This window comes from Notamacropus eugenii, assembly GCF_028372415.1.
Source record: "Notamacropus eugenii isolate mMacEug1 chromosome 2 unlocalized genomic scaffold, mMacEug1.pri_v2 SUPER_2_unloc_1, whole genome shotgun sequence".
In the NCBI taxonomy this organism is placed as follows: Eukaryota; Metazoa; Chordata; class Mammalia; order Diprotodontia; family Macropodidae; genus Notamacropus; species Notamacropus eugenii.
The window spans coordinates 196,175-215,405 of record NW_027325092.1 but is presented as its reverse complement, the minus strand read 5'-3'; the positions used below and the strand labels follow the sequence as shown (position 1 = coordinate 215,405).

At 38.0% G+C, this 19,231-nt stretch overlaps 1 protein-coding gene and 1 pseudogene across 1 annotated transcript; one reads left to right on the top strand and one right to left on the bottom strand.

Annotated features, from left to right (window-relative positions):
- Positions 1-761: 761 nt before the first annotated feature.
- LOC140516900 (olfactory receptor class A-like protein 1) lies at positions 762-1,721 on the bottom strand. The gene has a single exon (XM_072627751.1). The coding sequence runs from the start codon at positions 1,719-1,721 to the stop codon at positions 762-764; it is 960 nt and encodes a 319-aa protein (XP_072483852.1).
- Positions 1,722-10,187: 8,466 nt separating this feature from the next.
- Positions 10,188-18,824, top strand: LOC140516911 (heat shock cognate 71 kDa protein pseudogene; annotated as a pseudogene).
- The last annotated feature ends 407 nt before the right edge of the window (positions 18,825-19,231 follow it).

Below are 19,231 nucleotides of genomic sequence, written 5' to 3'. Positions count from 1 at the left end.
GACACTAAGTATCTTGTTGTTCCCTTCTCAAAACACTGCATTTTCAGGTGATTTTTCTTTTCCCTGGTTCTTCCCCTATACTTAAATTCTCTTCCCTGTTACTTCTACTTCCTGGCTACTCTGTCTCCCTCAGGACTCAGCTGCAATCCCACCATCTCTAGAAGAGACCATCCTAAGTCTACCATACTGTTAATACATTCCATCTGAGATTGCACCTCTTTACATTGAATATTTATTTCATATAATGCAGTAGTTAATTAAATGTCTTCCAGGCTTAACTTAAGAAATGATATTTTTTCCTTTCTTTGTATCCTTTGGACTTACCACAGTGCTGGCATTTACTAAGCAATTCGACATCTTATTTTCAGAGATGTTCATGAGAGCAAGGAAACAAACTCAATAATGAGACATTAATTCCTATGCACTTAAGACAATATTCATGTGGCCTCCATAGAAGTGACATTGTGTATTTCATCCAAGCGTTTCATTTTATAACAAAAAAAGATAATGTGGCCACTAATGGTGACATGACTTACCCAAGACAAAACTTATCTAATATGAATGTACAGAAAAGGATCTGAGTGTTCCTGATGATCATTCTCACACTGGCGGGTGAAAAAGAAAGGAATTTACTTCAATTTTGAATATATGATGCTAAATTTTCATGTGATATTTTTAAAATTCCTAGCTGTTGAACTATACGTTATTTCCAGAATTGGAGCACTGAAGTTCATAGAGTGGTTGAGGGAAGATTAAATTCATTAGTTGACTAATCCATTCCGAAAATTCTTAGGAGACCTTTGTGCTTTTCCAGGTATGCATTGAAGTTTTGGAATGCGACTCTCACTGTCAATAAGCAATAAGGGAGCGAGGGCAGGGAAACATCCACCAAAAAAACTTGAGATAGTGTCCAACTCAACATCTTTTTCTGAACTAAAAGTTTCATGTACAGCAAGACAGTTGTTGAGCCAGTAGAATAATACAAAAGAGAACACAAGCAAGAGGATAGTCTGTGTGGCCTTGACTTCAGGGAAGGATCTAGGGGAATGACTGCTACTGTAAATGTGCTGCACTTGCTTGCTATGTCTGCAGAGGAGTAGTACCATGTGGATACTGGACAAGCCCATAAGGAAGTGAAAGATAAGGTCATGAAAAATCATACCAAACGTGAATGCAGCAGTAAAATGACTATCATTTCTTGTTGATCTTACTATGAAAATATGTGAAACATAACGATATCTAGAAACTGTGACGTTTTTGGTAGCTTCAGTCACTTTGATGACACTAATGTAGATCAATGCGTTGATGACCCAGAAAGAAAAGAAATAATGTAAAATGTATTTGGGGATTCTAGTTTTGATACTTGACCACACAGAGTTGTGAGGACTGATGATGAGGGCCTGGAACATACTAAGAAGACTTGTTGTGCAGACGGAAAGTCCACGGGAAACTCTGTAAATGTACATGAGTGCCTTACACCCTGCATCATCTAGAAAATGTCTCATCCCAAAACAAAACATAATTTCTGGGATTCCTCTGGTTAAAAGTGTTACTATATTGGCCAAAGTCAAATGAGCAAGAATCAAATCCATTGGCTTCTTCTGTTGAGGTTTTTTGAAAGAGATAATAACATAGAGCATGAGCAACAATGAATTCCCTACAAAACCAATGGCACATTGAAAAAAGAATGCCACACCAAAGATCAGCTCAGTAGATACCATTTTTCTTCAACGATTCAGGAGATGTGATGCCAAAATTAATGGAAGAGCCTAAAAAAAGGAAGCAGTAGATAATCTGAGCAGTAAAGTGGTAGAGTTGTATGATGTCCACAAACATTACAATAATATCCTATTTCTTCCAGCCTGTGAAATATTTAGGATCAATAGAGTCCTATGTTAAAAGTTCACACAATCATATATGTAGAAGTGGAAATTACCATAGAGAGCATGTACTCCAATCCCATAATTTTGTAGATGAAGAATCTGAGATAAGGGGTAATAAAGTGAGTTGACAACTGTCACCAAAAATGAAGAGTAGTGAAATGGTCTGTACAATACCCTCTATTGCTCTTTTCATTTCTAGCAAAGTACATTTCATACCATTTAAACTTCACTGAATTCATCCATTAAGAATTAGATACTGACTTTAGAGTTGAAAATGGATCACAGATTTTCTTGATGAAAAAATATGTGAAAGACCACTTTAGTAATAGTTTCTAAATTTTACAACACTTAGAGCTCACCACAGAAAAAAAAAATAGGTTATTGGATTTCTTTCTCTTATATTACTCATTTTGCTCATGCTTGTCTCTCTATTTTTCTATCTGAGGCTCTCCTCACCAGACTTTATCTATTCTTGTAGGGTTAATAATTATTTACAAATTATTTGCTGTGGTAAATGCTTGCTTCTGGATTTTTGTTTTCACCATACTCTCCTGAAAACATTCAATGTCAGTAATGTGCTTTTGGTGATATTGATTGCACCTATCACGCTAATTTTCTTTTGGAGAAGTTGAGGAAGGTGGTTCTAATGGCATTGAATCAAATAGGAGGTTTACTAAACTTCACAGAAAAAGTTGGATTTTATTTATTGTGATTCATTTTATTTTATTTAAGTAATTACCTTTTTAATTTTTAATTAATTTTAATTAACTAATTAATGTTTTACTATATATATATATATATATATTATATGCATATATGTATATGAACTGCTCTATTCTAAACCATTTCCTGAGTCTTTTTTGCAAAAGTTCAGGATCAAAGGAATGGTCTGAAGTGCATTACCTAATTAGTATACAAAAATTTCTCCCTATATTGGTACTTAGCTTACATTTTATGTGTTTTTATGCTACACTGAACATTTGAAATAGTCCTGTAAGGATGCTGCTTCCTTTCAGATTTTCAATTTCTTAATTATGTTGGGTGGTCATAAGAATAACAGAACCTGTGAAATTCTCCTTTTCTCTTTTGTTAGTGTGTCAATACACCTTTTCAAATTCATACTGTGTGTCCACGTGCTAAGGGTTGGGGACCAAAAAAAGAAAACCTAGTCCATGCTCTCAAGAACTTTAGAATCTAATGGGAAATGCTATGTGAAATACAGTGTGCAAGCAAGGTATATACCAGATAATGCCTAGAGTTGGAACATGCAACGTCTTATTCAAGAAACAACATGAGGCCTGGTGTGCCTGGGGAAGTTAAGTACAAGTTTTAAGAAACTGGTAAGTTGAGATGGGCTATGCTATAAAGAGCACTAAATGACCTTATGATAGAAAGCCAGTGGATTTTGTTGAGTGTGGGGGAAAGAAATGACAACGTCATATCTGGACTTTAGAAGTTCATTTTGACAGCCAATTACAGTGTGGACTGAAGTTGGGAGATGTTTGAAGTAGGGAAGCAAACCAGAAGGCTACTGCAATAATCCAGGCATCTAGTGATGAAAGCCCAAATGAAACGTTAACAGTAACACAATAAAGAGGAAATATATATATATATATATATATATACACACACACACACACACACACACACATACATATATATATATATATGTATATATACAACTGACGTTATAGAGTTAAAATCTAAAGGATTTCACCACGGATTAGACACATAGTGTGAGGATAAGTGTGACACTGAGGATGACACTTAGGAGACTGGCATGGTTGCCTAGAAGACTGGTGTTATCTCCAAAAGTCAGAGAGAAGTTACAAAAAGTGGTACATTTTATGTAAGCTTAATAAGTTCAGCTTTGATTTATGTTGAGTTCTATGGAACAACCAATTAGAAATCACTAAAAAGCAATTAGAGATAGAAGACTGTAGGTCAGGAGAGAGGATTGGTTTGGATAACTAGGTATGAGAATCTTTAGCTTACAGATGCTAATTGACTCACTGGAGGCTGATGGGATAATCATGTGAAACAATATAGAGGAAGCAGAGAATATAGTACAGTGCCAGAGTCATATAGACTGCTCAAAGTGAGTGGGAATTATTTCAGTGAAGATCTATCAAAAGAAAGCCATGAAGTAGTCATTAGTTGTTGAGAAAAGAGCTAGGTTCTGGAAAACTTGGACTGAAGAATGTATCAAGAAAATGACTGACAGTTTCAAAGGCCGCAGAGAGGTCAAGAAAGATAAGAATTAAGAAAATACTCCTCATTTTGGCAAATAAGAAATTGTTAATAAATTTGGGTAAAGCACATTTCATTGTATGCTGAAGTAAGAAGTCATATTGTAGTGACTAAAAAGAGATGTAAAGGAAAGGAAAAGATATACATTTACCCACAAAAGGGAACGATAGAGAGAGTTTTTGGGTGCACTGAGTAAATTTTTTTCTTCATTGGGTAGACATAAATATATTTATAGACAGTAGAGAAATAGCCAGTGGATAGGGAGAGACTTAAGTGAGAAACTATAACGATTAAGAGAAATCCTCTGAAGCAAATAAAATGGAAAGAGCAACCTCATTAACAGAGGTAAAGGTGAAGAACTAGCAGAAATATAAGCAATATCAAATTAGAAAGATAGTAGAGGGATGTATGAAGGGATCACTTCAAATTTTTCAGTAAAATATAAAAAAATCTCAGCTGAGAGGGGAGGGGAAAGGTGCATCACAAGGAGATTAAAAAGGAACAAAAATATTTAGAAAAGCTGCTATTGTGAGTGAGGTAGTGAATTAATTAATTAGGGAGGATTAAAGTATTTCCATGCAGCATTGAAAGCCTACTTGAGGCTATTGACCAATTAAGACTATTGAACAAATTTATGATGGACCTAATCAACACAGTTTCCTCATATTTTCTTTCGTTTTTCACAGTTTTCTTCAGGAGTGTGTAGGTAGGAAGGAAGGCAGCAGACTTCAGGAGCAATGTACAGTAAAGGCATGGGATAGCAATATCAGAGACCACCTAAGGGACAAGGCACTCAAGAGAAAAGAACAGAAGAGAGTTAAGTTGGTTCTTCAAGGGGTTAAGATGGTAAAGAGATGATGGTGTTGCTAGAGGAGGAATGATTTCTTGGGAGAGAATTGAGAAGTCAAGGGCATGGAAGTCATGGTGTGGATGAGCAACTATATCTTTCCTACAAAGTACATTATAATAAGGATAGGTATAAACTGCCAATTTCATGGAGAAGGCCACCGCTTCTATACTTGTAAATTAGAATATCTAATGTACTGAAAGGGATTGCTTAGCACATTTGGAGGCTGAGTGATTTGTTGAAGGTTACATAACTAGGATATGACAGTAGCAAGACTTGTTCCCAAAACTTTGTCTCCAAATTAAGCTCCTTATCCTTTAATCTGAAAATGAAACCCTTTTCAAGGCATGAAACAAGATTTAGACTATTTAATGAAAAATAAATTGTTAATTTGAAAACAAACAGATGGATAGAGCATCTTCTGTGAGAGAAGTGGATAAAACAAAGAGAACAGGAAGAAGGGGAAAATAAAAGGAGAAACTCACAATTCAGGAATAAAAGGAAGGAAGAGAATGATGGAGGATTGTTGTGAAGAGGGATTAATGATGAAAAGAGGGAAATCATTCAAGAAAATATAAGACAAATTGGTCAAGAGGGAAAGGAAATACACAAAATAATCATGGAGAGAAGAATAAGTAAAGGAAACAGTAGGAAAATGAGGTAGAGAAATGCTAAAACATGACCTTTTAATCATTCAGCTAATTATTGTTTCATGAGATTTTTAACAGTATCTAAGATTAGTACAGGAACGACAGTAACATTAGAAAAATTGATTAATAAATTGAATTGATTAAAGTATCTACTATATTGAGAGCACTATCTGGGAAGAAAAAAGAATCATGGGAGAAAGGAAAAGGAAAAAAAATGTGTAGTAATAAACTAGATGGATTAATAAAACAAAGATGAACAACGAAAATATATGGAGCCTGTAACAGGTTTCCATAGTAAGGAAAAATTATAAGAACAACTACTATCTTTCAGAGAAGAAAAGAGCAATATTAGGGAGACGAAAATTTCATCAGAAGCAGAACATTTGACAGCTAAAATTCCACAAGAGATGCTGTACAAGTTAATATGTGATTCCCAAATTCCGTTTCAAGCAATCATTAATTCAGCCTGAAAAGTGGTGGAGTAAATTGGGAAAGAAACATAATGAAAATTCAGAGCACACTGTATTTCTGATTTATATCCAATTTTCTTTGTGTGAAGCATGAAGAGATGGAAGAAGACATTTCTGAATATCTTAGATATTATAAACTGTATAGTTAGTTTTAAAATAATCTAAACTTCTATAAATAAGGGTTAGAATAAAACAACTATACTAAGAGTAAAAGAACTTGGATTCTTTTCATAACTACTGAAAACTTGCTCTGTGATCCTGACCTAAACGGGAAAAAGCAGTAATCATTTCATTTTATCTTCACACATTCTGCCTAAAGAGAAAGCAAAGTCTGACCTGTGCTAAAGAAAAGGCAATTACAGTTTTTTTCAAAAGACAAATAATGTCTCTTTTTTTCTAGGAAGGGTCTTAAGAGGCATGTTAAATGGAACAGAACTCATACTGGAAATGATCAATGTGAAGACACTGTTTTTCACAGATGGGGGGAGGGAAAGAAAGGTTATCAAGTAGTCAATCCCTGAATATAGAGATAAGAAAAAAAATATTAAACAGAAACTACAAATAGGAAAGGAGAAAAATTAGTTGAGGAAGCTTGGTATGGTCGAGGTAATATTTGGGGGCTCTATAAGTAAGAGGAGTGGAGACATCAGGCAAATGAGAGAAAAGAAAGAGAAGAGTCAAAGAAACTAAAGCAAAAATGCAGCAAAAAATGAACAGAAAGAAAAAGGAAATAAAGTACTCCATGACAAATAGTAAAAGGAAACAGTTAAAATGGACAAAAAATAATACTCTTGTTTCCCTGTAAGAGAAATAAAGACTGAAAAAAACGTCACTGGGTAGAAAAAACTGAAAAAAAATAAGGTATAGCCAAATACACAGAGAAAGATAAAAGAAAGAAAAACAATGTAGCAAAAAAGGGAGAAAAATATATAGTATGTGAGAGGACACGCAGAGAAACATGAATATATTCATATATACCTGTGTGTATATTATAGAGAAATGGAGGCTACATATAAAAAATAAATAAATGGAGTTTAGATAATATATTTCCATTGTTAATAATCACTCCCACATGGATATTACATGGGAAAATATGAAGAAAAGACAAAAAAGCAGAATAAAAGAAAAAGAATATGTATATTATATATTGATATATATGTGTAACAATAAAATATGAGGCAAAAAAGAGCTTCTTACAGATCTCTACTCTCACCTTTCCCTATCTCAAAACCTGAAGAATTAAGAGTGACTTACTGAATCCTCCAGGTCTCCTTGCCGTAGTGGTGAAGACTAATATCCAATGGGGCTTAGAGGAACTAAGTTATATAAGTTATAAGAACCTAGGTGCTGTCATAATGAGGTACCTGACAGCCTGCCTCTGGAGCACAATGACTGGAGCCAAATTATAAAGAAGCAAACTATATGAGCTCATCTCTTGATAAGGCAGTGATTATCATGTCACCTGCAAGGGCTTTGACATTATCTGGGGTGGGATTCTCCAGCCTGTTTCTAATAGTAAGCATCATGCAATATGTGCACAAAATCTACACCATCAAGTCACTGAAATAGCTAATTACAAATGAAAAGTGGCTCTCTGGGAGGTAAGCTATTTGGAACTTAATTACTATTGCTAAGGAGTTTGATTTTAACTAGGGGAAATGGAGTTCATATGAAGCAGGGAACACAATCAACTGTCAGGTTTGTTATTCTTGAGAAATACTGAATAGAACAAAAAAGAAAACATTATTTCTAATTGGAATGACTCAACAAATCTACATCTCTAACTGTGGTCTTCCTGCTAAACATATATCCTTTATCATTTCTACAATATCATCCCTAAGATCCCAAACAAATAAAACTGAAAAATATCTCAAAACTATGAAAATCAAATCACTTCATTTGATCAAGTAACTGAGTATGAATGAGGTTAAGTGATCACACTGGTAAGAAGTATCAGAGACAATATTTGAGCCTACCTTCTCATACTCCTGAGACACTTGTGGAGTATCAACAGTTATTTCTGATCTGTGCCTGGTCAACCCAGTCTGTTCTCACAAACTTGATTAAGCCAACTTTACCATGGATTATTTTAGGAGTGATTCCCCATCTTTTGTCACTAATATGTACTACCTTATGATAAAGGACCTCTGCCACTATAGTCTTATCCTTAATCTGGGCTAGATACTTTACCACACTGATGAGGTCAGGAATAGTTACAGATACAGGCCTAAGCATACCTAGGTGGTTCAGGGACTAATGCACTGGGCTTAGAGGCAAGAAGACCTGAGTTGCAATCTGGTGTTAGACACCAGATATGTGTCGTTAAGGAAGTCATTTTAACCTCAATTTCCTCAGTTATAAAAGAGAAATAATAATATCACTTGCCTTCCAAGATGATTGAGATAATCAAATGAGAAAATATTTTAAAGCACTTAGTACAGTGCTTGTAACATAATAGATACTTAATAATTCTTGTTCTTTCCTTTCTACTTTCTTTTCTTTTCCCTTCCTTGGTTCTTTCCTTCTTGAAGACTCCTTAGATACTTAACGCACACAGACTCTTTTCTCATGATGAAAAAAATCAGCTGGGCAGTTGCAATAAAATAAGTAAAAATAATAAACCCTGTATAAATGCTTATTGTTGATGATGTTGATAAAGATGATGATGAATTTTAGTTCCCAGTAGGTCACCATAAATTATCAAGTGTCGTTGACCTTTTTACACAAAATACTTGGGTTTAAATAAGGGTACCTGGTATAACAAATTACTACTTTTTTCCTTCATCTTCATCCTTAGAAAAGATATATTTCACACAATTTATGCAGACAATACTGTTTGGTGTTTTCTGCATGGCGTTTGGGTACCTCAAATGTTATCTAGTTGGTTCTACCTACAGTAACATGCATAGAGAAGACTGAAATATTGCAAGTAGATAAAAAGTAGGCCAGAAAATTCCAAACTCATAAGATTTACCCAAGAAAAGAGATAAAATAGCACCAAAGAGTGAACAAATTGATTGTTGAAATAAATAAGAATAAGGGCACATGAGGGGTCTTCCTGGAACAATTTGAGATCAGGAGAAAAATCTCAGAATGAGGTTTGGTCCCAGTGAACGGTAAGTATCTCCAGGCTACGATCTGCTTTAACAGGGCACAAGCCACTTAAACAATAAGTGGCAAGCCCTGGGGCTAGTTATTTGAGAGGCTGCCTTGGCACCACCACAGGAACTTTTACCCCAGTGATAGTGAGACAAGTTGGGTCTCTGAGCCCAGGAATATTGAGGGAACCACTGCTGAAATCAAACTCCAGAGCCAGCTATGCTGGGAAGAAAGGGACAATGTGGAACCAGCACATGCCTGGTGAGAAGTAGTGGCACAGAAAACCTCTTGATGTGGACACTTGTAGGATGTTGAAGGTCTGTCTTTGAAAGTTCCAGGGTAGAAGGGAGAACTGAAGATATGGGACAAGAGACACCATCCCCCATCCCTCAGGGCTAAAAGTGAGAACAAAAATTAAGCTCTAACCATTAAAATGTACAGGCAAAGGAGAAAGAATCCAAACATAGAAATTATTATTCTCTATTATAGGAATAGAGAAGACCTCAGCTCATCTTCAGAGGAGGATATTGAAGTAAAGAAATTCCCAGAGTAGCATCAAATGGTCATCTGCCCAAAAAGAATTCATGGAAGATCTCTAAAAAGACTTTAAAAATCAAATAACAGAAATGGAGGGGAAATAATAAAAAATAATCCAAGAAAGACAAGAAGACTCTGAAAGTCAACCAATTAGTAAAGGAGATAGAGTGAGTCAGCCATAGCAGAGGAGGAGAAGACCTCAGCAGACTGAATTGCCAGTGGCAGTGACAATTCTCCAATATCTCTGCCCAGGATGAAGGTCCTCCAGAACTGGATGAGAAAGAGGCACAGTCCTACACAGGGTCTGCAGCAATGGCAACAGTAACTACTAGGGGTATCAGCCACAGACTAAATGTTTGAAAGTCACCTATTTAAATTTCTGGGAGCCAAGATGGTGGAATAAACCATAAATGCCCCCATCATCCCTTCTTGACCTTTAAAACCCTAGAGAATGTTGCCTCAGGAAAAATCCTGGAATAGTGGAGACATCAGAAAGGGTAAGGAAGTTTTTAAGCTTGGGAGGCCAGGCATAATAGTGGGAAAGGTCCAGTTCCTGTGGCTGAAGTGGAGTAGTATAGGAGGGCAGGCATTCCAACAAGCCAGCCGAAAGCCCCACCTCAGTGGATCAAGGGGAGAGCCTGAGCCCCAGGGAGGTGGAACTGGCAAGAGTCAACACCAGGACGCCAGGCATGCCTTTGCAGAGCCAGGGGAATCAATAGACAGCAGTATAGAGTGGCTAAGCCGATCTGTGCTCTAGCACAGTAATAGGCGAGGAGTGGAATTCCAGCAGCCAGACCACCCCTCCCTCACATCTCACATTGAGAGCTTCAATGTAACCCCAGGGAAACACAAAGAGACTGCACCTGACTTTAACACGCACCAGACAGCTACAGCTCAGCACCAGGTAAACTACAGCCTTATATAGCTTCCAGCTGCCAGAATCAGAGGCCTCACAACACAAAGTCAGGACATCAGCCCCTAGCTTCCAAGCACAGGAAGAGTGGGAGTAAGCCCCTGTGCCTTGAAAGCAGAGGTCCACTTGAAAATCCAGGAAAAAAGGCAATCACAATTAGCAAGAAACAAATTAGAAAAATCGAGACCATAGATTCTTACTATGGAAACAGGGAAGAGCAAAATATGAATTCAGAAGAGGGCAGCATTGAAATTATTCCCATATCTGAAACCTCAAAAGGGAATATGAACTGATCCCAAGCCCAAAAAGTATTCTTGAAAGAACTCAAGTAGGAATTTGAAAGTCAAATTAGAGAGGTAGAAGAAAAATTTGTTAAATTTTTTTTAATTGACTAAATGAAAATAAATTAATGGAAGAAAGCAGCTATAATTGGCCAAATGGCAAAGGAGGTACAAAAATTAACTGGACAAAATAATTCCTTAAAAAGTAAAACTGGCAAAATGAGAAAGGAGTTACAAAAGCGAACTGAAGAACACAATTGATTGAAAATTAGAAATGGGGCGGAGCCAAGACAGTGGAGTAGAAAGACTCACATACACATAGCTCCTAACCCACAACCCATAGAAGGGCTACAGGGAAGTAACTCACGGCGAATTCTGCACCCAGAGGCCACGGAACATTGGAGTGAGGGAGATTTCTGTTCCAGAGAGACCTGCAAACCTCTCGCGGGGGGTCCTTCACACTGCAGACTGGGCGCAGGGACTGGGAGCTGAGTGCAGCCCTGCCGCGGCCACGGCACCAAGAGGAAAAGATCCGAGCTGGTTTCAGGGATGGGATCTCCAGCGGCCACGCGGATCCCTCCACCCACAGAGGGACCTGCAAACCTCTTGCAAAAGGTCCGTCGCGCTGCAGACACGGAGCCCAGCCCAGACCTGCCGCCACAGCAGCCACGGCACCGAGAGAAACAGATCCGAGCAGGCTTCAGGGACGGGATCTCCAGCGGCTGCACAAGTCCCTCCACCCACAGGTGACGGGGGTTGGTGAGAGAGTCTCGTTGGCGGGTCGAGAGGGCAGTGGGGTGCCCCCATAACTCAGCCCCCCCCCGGGAGGTAGAAGCTGAGAGGCGGCTGCAGACCGGGGCTCCCCAAGTGGGCGGGAGCCTGAATCCATTGTGGAAGGTCTGTGCATAATCCCCCTGAGGGAACTGAGCCTGAGAGGCTGCCCTGCCCCGACCTGACCACCTGAACTTAATCTTACACTGAATAGCAGCCCTGCCCCCGCCAAAAGCGCTGAGGCTGGAAGAAACATTTAAATCTCAGACCCCAAACGCTGGCTAGGAGGATCAGAAGGCGAGGTGGGTGTGAGGAGAATATTCAGAGGTCAAGTCACTGGCTGGGAAAATGCCCAGAAAAGGGAAAAGAAATAAGACTATAGAAGGCTACTTTCTTGGTGAACAGGCATTTCCTCCCTTCCTTTCTGATGAGGAAGAACAATGCTTACCATCAGGCAAAGACACAGAAATCAAGGCTTCTGTGTCCCAGCCCACCCAATGGGCTCAGGCCATGGAAGAGCTCAAAAAGAATTTTGAAAATCAAGTTAGAGAGGTAGAGGAAAATCTGGGAAGAGACATGAGAGACATGAAGTCAAAGCATGAACAGCAGATCAGCTCCCTGCTAAAGGAGACCCAAAAAAATGTTGAAGAAATTAGCACCTTGAAAACTAGCCTAACTCAATTGGCAAAAGAGGTTCAAAAAGCCAATGAGGAGAAGAATGCTTTCAAAAGCAGAATTACCGAAATGGAAAAGGAGATTCAAAAGCTCACTGAAGGAAATAGTTCTTTCAAAATTAGAATGGAACAGATGGAGGCTAAGGACTTTATGAGAAAGCAAGAAATCACAGAACAAAACGAAAAGAATGGAAAAATGGAAGATAATGTGAAATATCTCATTGGAAAAACAACTGACCTGGAAAATAGATCCAGGAGAGACAATTTAAAAATTATGGGACTACCTGAAAACCATGATCAAAAGAAGAGCCTAGACATCATCTTTTATGAAATTATCAAGGAAAACTGCCCTGAGACTCTAGAACCAAAGGGCAAAATAAATATTCAAGGAATCCACAGAACACCACCTGAAAGAGATCCAAAAAGAGAAACTCCTAGGAACATTGTGGCCAAATTCCAGAGTTCCCAGGTCAAGGAGTAAATATTGCAAGCAGCTAGAAAGAAACAATTCAAGTATTGTGGAAATACAATCAGGATAACACAAGATCTTGCAGCCTCTACATTAAGGGATCGAAGGGCATGGAATAGGATATTCCAGAAGTCAAAGGAACTAGGACTAAAACCAAGAATCACCTACCCAGCAAAACTGAGTATAATACTTCAAGGGAAAAATTGGTCTTTCAATGAAATAGAGGATTTTCAAGCATTCTTGATGAAAAGACCAGAGCTGAAAAGAAAATTTGACTTTCAAACACAAGAATGAAGAGAACCATGAAAAGGTGAACAGCAAAGAGAAGTCATAAGGGACTTACTAAAGTTGAACTGTTTACATTCCTACATGGAAAGACAATATTTGTAACTCTTGAAACATTTCAGTATCTGGGCACTGGGTGTGAGTACACACACACACACACACACACACACACACACATGCACAGACGCACACATACATAGAGACAGAGTGCACAGAGTGAATTGAAGAGGATGGGATCATATCTTTAAGAAAAATGAAATCAAGCAGTGAGAGAGAAATATATTGGGAGGAGAAAGGGAAAAATTGAATGGGGCAAATTATCTCTCATAAAAGAGGCAAGCAAAAGACTCATTAGTGGAGGGATAAAGAGGGGAGGTGAGAGAAAAACATGAAGTCTACTCTCATCACATTCCACTAAAGGAAAGAATAAAATGCACACTCATTTTGGTAGGAAAACCTATCTCACAATACAGGAAAGTGGGGAATAAGGGGACAAGCAGGGTGGGGGGGATGATAGAAGGGAGGGCATGGGGAGGAGAGTGCAATTTGAGGTCAACACACATGGGGAGGGATAGGATGAAAAGAGAATAGAAGTAATGGGGGACAGGATAGGATGGAAGGAAATATAGTTAGTCCTATACAACACAACTATTATGGAAGTCGTTTGCAAAACTACACAGATTTGGCCTATATTGAATTGCTTGCCTTCCAAAGGGAAGGGGTGGAGAGGGAGGGAGGCAAAGAAGTTGGAACTCAAAGTGTTAGGAACACTGTCGAGTAATGTTCTTGCCACTAGGAAATAAGAAATACAGGTAAACGGGTATAGAAAGCTATCTGGCCCTACAGGACAAAAGAGAAGACAGAAATAAGAAATACAGGTAAAGGTGTATAGAAAGCTATCTGGCCCTACAGGACAAAAGAGAAGACGGAGACAAGGGCAGAGAGGGATGTCAGAAGAGAGAGCAGATTGGTCATAGCGGCAATTAGAATGCTTGGTGTTTGGGGGGGAGGGGAGAAAAGGGGAGAAAATTTGTAACCCAAAATTTTGTGAAAATGAATGTTAAAAGTTAAATAAATTAATTTAATTATAAAAAAATTAAAAAATAAATAAACAAATAAATAAATAAATAAATGAAATAAAAAATAAAAAAAGAAAATTAGAAATGAGCAAATAGAAGCTAATAACACTATGAGGCATCAAGAATCAGGCAAACAAAATATTAAAAAATGATAAATAGAAGTAAACAAAATATGTCATTGGAGAAAGAACTGACCTGGAAAATAGATCCAAGAGAGATATTCTAAGAATTCTTGTTCTGCCAGAAAGCCATAATGAGAAAAAAGAGCTGGACAGAAGCTTACAAGAAAGCAACAGGGAAAATTGTGCCATGGTCCTAGAAGGAGAAGATAAAATATTTATCTAAAGAATTCATCCATCACTTCCTGAAAGACATCCCAAATTGAAAACGCCAAGGAATATTGTAACCAAATTCCAGAATTATCAGGTCAAGGGAGAAAATACTGAAAGCAACCAGAAAGAAACAAATCAAATATCAAAGTACAGTAAGGATCACATAGGACATTGCAACTTCTACATTAAAGATCAAAGAGATTAGAATATGATATTGAATGAGTCAAAGGAGCTTGGACTACAATCAAGGATCAATTACCCAGCAAAACTAAACACAATCTTTCAGGCAAGGAGATGGACATTCAATGAAGTAAGGGAGTTCCAGAACTTTCTGATGAAAAGGCCAGAGTTCAATGGAAAATTTGATCTTCAAATATGAGTCAAGAGAGGCATAAAACGGTAAAAGGAAAAAAAAAAACTTGTTGTTCAATAAGGGCAAACTGTTTACACCCTTATATGGGAGAATGATACTTGTTAGTCTTGAGAATTTCATTTTTATTATGACATTTAAAAGGAATATATGTGTCTGCATTGGTGTGTGTGTGTGTGTGTGTGTGTGTGTGTGTGCGTGTGTGTGTGTGTGTGTACAGAGGATGTAGGTATAAATAAACTGATGTGATGATAAAAAAATCTAATTATAGGGTGCACAGGAATTATACTGGGAGAAGAGAAAATCAGGAGACGTCAAAGGGTAAATTACATCACATGAACAGGCACAAAACCATATTATAGTAGAGGGAAAGAGGGGAGAGAGACTAGCACTCCTTGGACTTTACTCTCGTAGGATTTGATTCAATGAGGCAATAACATACTCAATTAGTATAGAAATGTAACTTTCCCTACAGGCAGCAGAAAGGCAAAGGGGAAAGAAAAGAGAGGGGTGGTGAGAAGGAAGGGAAGACTGAGGGAAGCAATGGTCAAAAGAAAAATTGTTTTGAGGAGGATAAGGGAGAAATAAAGCATACATAGGAGTGTAGGGAAATAAGATGGAGAGAAAGACAAAGAGAGCAATTATAACTGTGAATATGAATGAGATGAATTTTCCCATTTAAAAAGAAAGGAGAATGGTTTAAAAACCATAATCTTGACCTGCTCGAGCTATTCTCCTCAACTCCTTAAATTACTTGTGAAAGTGACTCTAAACAAATAACAAATTCTAGAGCAGCAGAAGCCACAAAATGACAGAATGAAACAGATTTTCAGCCCAAAACACTCTTAAAGGCCTATAAGAAAGTTTATTATTCAGGGCACTGAATCATGAGCAGCTGCTGTGAGTTCCCATATTTCTCAACCCACAAACACCAAAGAGAGCTTCAAAGGTCCGTGAGAAAGCTCTTTTACCTAGTTTAAAGGGGAATGAAGTTTGGCCCCAATTCTAGCCCCAATCCCAGACCCAGAGTGACTGCAGCCACTTCTTTTTCAGCAGGCACTGCTAGAGCTCTCTGCCTATAGTCCCTGGGGGAAGTAAGTAGTTGATCTGGATCTCAGTCCTTAGTGGCAGTCCTGGGGTGAGGAGGAACCCTGGCATGGTGGACCTGGTGGTGAATGCTGCGAGAGATTCCTACTTAGAGTTCTAGGGCAGAAAGCATGCTTGTGATTGCTCACAGACTAGAGTAAAGACCAAGAGAGGAGGAAATCTCTCCCTTGAACCTACCACTTTGGAGGAACTAAGAACTTACATGTCTCTACAGATATCTCAGAGAACAGTTGCACAAAACATCTGAAGCCTGAGATAGCAAAGCCTCTACTTCACAAAGGACTCAAAACTCAAGTAACTGGTTGGGAAAATGCTCAAAAGGGGGAAAGTGAGACTACAGAAGGTTACTTTCTTGGTGAAAAAGTATTTTCTTCCATCCTTTCAGGTGAGAAAAACCAAAGCATACAACTGGATGAAAATAGAATGGTTAAGGATCCTACATCCAAAGACTTCCTCCAAAAGTATAAAATAGTCTCAGGCCATGGAAGACCTCAAAAAGGACTTAGAAAGTCAAGTGAGAGAGGTGGAGCAAAAATTGGGAAGAGAAATAAGAGTGATGCAAGAAAACTATGAAAAACAAGTCAGCAGCTTGCTAGAGGAGAATCCAAAAAGCACTGAAAAATAACAGCCTTAAAAATACACTCTCTGCAATGGCAAAAGAGGTTCAAAGAGCCAATGAGGAGAAGAATGTCTTAAAAAACAGCACTGGTGAAATGGAAAAGGAGGTCCAAAAATTTACTGAAGAAATAGTTCTTAAAAAAATGAGAATGGAGGAGATGGAAGCTAATAACTTTATGAGAAACCAAGAAATTACAAAACAAAAGCAAAAGAATGAATAAATACAAGATAATGTATGTTGCAGGAAGAAATAAATAGCAAAACTATAGTAGTGGGAAACCCCAATCTCCTCATTCTCACAGCTTGATAAATCTAACCTCACAACAAACAAGAAGTAAGATAAGGAAGTGAATATAATTTTTAAAAAGGTAGATATGGTAGACCTCTGGAGAAAATTTTAAAATTTTAAAATTTCTTGATTTTTTTCATAAAGTCATAAAGTTAGCTTCCATCTGGTCCATTGTAATCTCTAAGGATTACTTTCTTCAGTGATCTTTTGGACCTCCTTTTTCATCTGATCACTTCTGATTTTTAAGGAATTCTTCTCTTCATTGGTTTTTTGGATCTCTTTTGCCATTTGGGTTACTCTTTTTAAGGTGTTATTTTCTTCAGCATTTTTGTGGGTCCTCTTTAGCAAGTAGTTGACTCATTTTCCATGATGTTCTTGCATCACTCTCATTTGTCTACCCAAGTTTTGTTTCACTTCTCTTACTTGGTTTTGAAAATCATTTTTTAGGTCTTCCATGGCCTGAGAACAATTCATATTTTTCTTGGAGGCTTTGGATTAAGGACCTTTGACTTTGATATCTTTTCCTGTTTTTATACTTTGGTCTTCCTTGTAATCAAAGTAAGATCCTATACTTTGATTAATGTCTCCATTCTTACCAATGAAGATGGCATCTTTGAGGTTAAGTCCACTGCTAGAGATACCCACTTGAGTGAGGAGGACCTTGACAATGGAATGGTCAACCTTTTCATGCTGAGGTCAAGCAAAAGCACAAAAAGGACATCAGTGAGAATAAGAGGGCAGTTTTCTGTCTTCAGACCACTTGTGAACATAGAAAATGCACCTTCCCTTCTAGGACGCAGGCCAGTATTGAGATTGACTCCCTTATGAAGGTATCTACTTCTATACATCAGTCACCCTAGTCCATTTTGACGAGCTGAATGCTGATCTCTTCCATGGCACACTGGACCCTGTGGAAAAGACCTTCAGAGATGCCAAGCTAGATAAATCACAGATTCATGACATCATCCTGGTGGGTGGTTCCACTTGAATCCTCAAAAACCAGTAGCTTCTGCAAGACTTCTTCACTGGCAAGGAGCCCAACAAGCTTATCAATCTTGATGAGGCTGTTGTTTATGTTGCAGCTGTCCAGACTGTCATTTTTTATGGAGCTAAATCAGAGAATCTGCAGGACTTGTTGCTGTTGGATGTCATTCCTCTTTCCCTTGGAATTGAAATTGTTGGTGTAGTTATGACTGTTTTGATGAAACGTAATACCACCATCCCTACCCAGCAGACACAGACCTTTACCACGTATTTGGGCAACCAGCCTGTTCTTATTCAGATTTATGAAGGTAAGAGAGCAATGACAAAGGATAACAACCTGCTTGGCAAATTTGAGCTCACAATAATTCCCTCAGCACCCAGAGATGTTCCTCAGATTGAAGTAACATTTGACATTGATGCAAATGGCATTTTCTATGTTTCTGCTGTGGATGAGAGCACAGAGTAGGAGAATAAGGTCACCATTACTAATGATAAAGGACGTCTGAACAAGGAAGAGATTGAGCATATGGTCCAGAAGACTGAGAAATACAAGGCTTAGGATGGGAAGCAGAGAAACAAAGTGTCTTCCAAGAATTCTCTTGAATACTATGCTTTCAACATGAAGGCTATCGTGGAGGATGAAAAACTGCAAGGCAAAATTGGTGGCGAAAACAAACAGAAGATCCTTGACAAATGTAACGAAATAATCAACCGACTGGATAAGAACCAGACTACTGAGAAAAAAGAATTTGAGCATCAGCAGAAAGAATTGGAAAAGGTCTGCAACCCCATCATTACTATGCTGTACCAGAGTGCAGGGGGCATGCCAGGAGGTATGCCTGGTGAGTTCCCAGGGGATGGAACATCCCCATCTGGAGATGCTTCTTTTGGATGCACAATTGAAGAGGTAGACTAAGCAACAGAAGAAAGAGCATTCCACACAGTTTTTCAAAAATTTAAGGACTCAAAATTTTTAGACAAGGCAGTAGCAGTTTAAAAGTAACATTTAAGCTACTGTGTAAATCTGGCCATTCTGAATACTTGCATGTGTGCAGAAGGAGAGAAGTGAACAACATTGCACATTATCAGTACTGTAAACAAGAGGAAATGCAATTCTTGTCCTGGAGAATAAAAACTATTTAAAATTGCCACCACAAAAAAGAAAAATAAACCAAAGCTTAATTGGAAACTAAAGAAACTAATCCAAAAGAATGAGCGGGTCAAACAACAAATCATATAAACCATCAATAACTTCATTCAAGAGAATTACAATTATGAGACAATACACCAAAATATATAGGACACAGCGAAAGCAGTACTTTG

Coding starts and splice junctions, on each gene's coding strand:
- LOC140516900 (XM_072627751.1), bottom strand. CDS start 1,721: ATGGTATCTACTGAGCTGATCTTTGGTGTGGCATTCTTTTTTCAATGT.